This window comes from Chanos chanos, chromosome 2 (assembly GCF_902362185.1).
Source record: "Chanos chanos chromosome 2, fChaCha1.1, whole genome shotgun sequence".
In the NCBI taxonomy this organism is placed as follows: Eukaryota; Metazoa; Chordata; class Actinopteri; order Gonorynchiformes; family Chanidae; genus Chanos; species Chanos chanos.
This window is the reverse complement of record NC_044496.1, coordinates 57,646,117-57,648,616: the sequence shown is the minus strand read 5'-3', so window position 1 is coordinate 57,648,616 and position 2,500 is coordinate 57,646,117. Positions and strand designations below refer to the sequence as shown.

Below are 2,500 nucleotides of genomic sequence, written 5' to 3'. Positions count from 1 at the left end.
GTTTCAGGGTGGAGAGGAAGAGAGGAGTGTCTGTCCTCCACAATTACAGCTGCACACACCGCAGATGATATCCTTATTTAAAGCCTATTACACGCTGCTGTAGACACATACTGCGCATGTATTTCCTCCCTGCCCCAAACCCGCTCGCAACACACACACTTTACCACAAGCCAGCAGACGTGGGCTTCCTCCCTTTCATTCTGCTCCGTACCGATTTGAACTTAATTCAAGGATAAATCTTCTTGCTGTAATTAAAAAAAAAAAAAAAAAAAAAAACGAGAACTCTCTCTGGTTAATGCATCCGCTTCTAATCTCCCTCCGTACGCCGGCTTTTGTTTACGCTGTTTGTTTATGCTGCCTCGGAGGGGGATTAATCTAAGGTAAACTCTTTGCCAAAAGAGTAACAAACCCCGGGAGCCACGTAGGATGACTGCTGGTGTTTGTCTAATATCTCCTGTCTGTCTGCTTCTTCCCTAGCACCCTCAACAACAACAACATCACCCTCATCCCCCTGTCCAGCTTCAACCACATGCCCAAGCTGCGGACACTGTGAGTATTCCGAGGTTTTTCCTTTTTTTTTACAGAATGATGACAGCTCTCAGAAAACCCTCACACACTGTACACAACTTACAATTAGCCCTCTCCTCAGTATTACACAATCAAAGCAAAATGTTTCTATTTGTTTACAAAGTGTGTGTCTCAACTCACATATACACACACACGCACACACAGAGACAGAGAGAGAGAGAGAGAAGGAGACAAATGATGTGTGTTTCTCAATTCACACACACACACACACACACACACGCACACGCACACACAGAGGAGAGAGAGGGAGAGACATGATGTGTGTGGTCTCTTGTCTGAGGGCTTGCACGTTGTGTGGATATGTCCGAGCCAAGATGGTGGTGGTGTGTGTGTGTGTGTGTGTGTTCATAGATGTTTGTTTGCTGGACACTCTCATACTTGCCTTTTTGTCACGGTTCTACGTCCGCCCTGTCTGAGTGTGACCACATTCTACACAAACAGCTACACTGCTCCCTAAACTGCCCCTGCCTTAATGCAAGCTTCCAGGCCCTTTTGTTATCATTAACATGTGGAAGGCCATGGCAGGGCCGGGGAGGCTGAGGAAAGGCATAAATAAAGAGAGATGTCAGAGGTAAACACTAGTTGCGCCTGTTCCTGGGCTCCGGTTTTCTCGGGGTCCGGACACCATGGGCCCCGGCTCAGTTCTTACCCAGACACTGAGACTCTCTGGTCGCTCTGTGTTCAGTGGAACAGCGGACCCCTCCAGACCCCTCCGGACCCCCCCCGGACCCCCCCGGACCCCCCATCCTCAAGCCTCAAGCCTCCAGCCTTTTTTTTTTTTTTGGTCCTGGGGGGGGAGAGCAATCCGCAGCCCCGCCCGTTAGGCTCTGGTTCCAGCACTGGGGAGTCTGGACGTGCTCCCATCGGTCAGGGCCGTCAGGCCGGCCTGCCCCCCCCCCTCCCCCCCACCACCCGCTGGATTGGATTTGCTGACGCTCGGACGGCCAGCCGTGCCGCTCCCTGGGCAGTATTGAATTATCCGGAGCGCGGCTCCGCCTTCTCCCAGTTCCTTTGTATTGAATTTTCTGTCTCTAATGTCCCTGAGATCTCTGTATTGAATTTGCTGCTCGTAAAAACAACTTATTAAATCAAATGTTTAGAGATGTCTGTAATCCGTTTAGCAGGAGGGTAGGATGGCTCCTGCCTACCTCTCCTTCTCTCTCGCTCTCTCTCTCTCTCTCTCTCTCTCTCTCTCTCGCCTCCTTTTTCTTTGTCTCAGCTGTCCTGTCTTCCTTTCCTACAGTCCTTCTCTCTTTGTGCGGCAACCATTCAATTAGATCCAATGATGTCACCCTGTGGTGCTCACCATTCAATAACTCAAAGCTATAGAAAGAGAGAGGAGACTCCCGCAGCGAGGCGAACAGTCATTTTCTGTGTGCGGCAGTCGATACCAGATTGCCGTGCCAAGACGCCCTTTTGTGTCCGCTCCGAAGACGAGCGTGTATTTCGCACGTCACCTCACACGCACCTTTTTCACTCGCTCCGACTCCGCGTGTCTTTTTTTCTCTCTCTCTCTCTCTCTCTGACTCTTCTCCTCCATCTCCACAAATCCCACTCGGCTGTAATTAATCCGGAGGCGTGAGGAGGCCATAAAGCGGATTTCTGACAGGAATATCTCTATTAAAACCATAACAGAGCCACCGTCCTCACCCAGGGACCTTTGTCTCCTCCAACAGGATTTAGCTCCATTTTTATGTAAAGGTTAGCACTCGCTTTTCTTTATTTGCTGACATGACTCTTTTACACCCCCCCCCACCCCCTCCCCCCTCCCCCATTCGCCCCCCCGCCCTCCTCTCGGCCAACGGCCCTCCAGAGATAAGTATTAGAGCAGGAGTCTGCGTTGGGAGCGGTGCCATGTTGTTGAAGACCTTGACAAAATGAGAGCGTTGGCAGGGAACCCACGCTGGGTTGT

General features: G+C 50.9%; 1 protein-coding gene across 1 annotated transcript in view; it reads left to right on the top strand.

Annotated features, from left to right (window-relative positions):
- The window catches only part of slit3 (slit homolog 3 (Drosophila)), a 155,004-nt gene that overhangs the window by 95,865 nt on the left and 56,639 nt on the right, over positions 1-2,500 (top strand). The window contains exon 7 of the mRNA XM_030765593.1: positions 478-549. Within this exon, the coding sequence (XP_030621453.1) occupies positions 478-549 (72 nt within the window). The remainder of the gene's footprint in view (positions 1-477; positions 550-2,500) is intronic.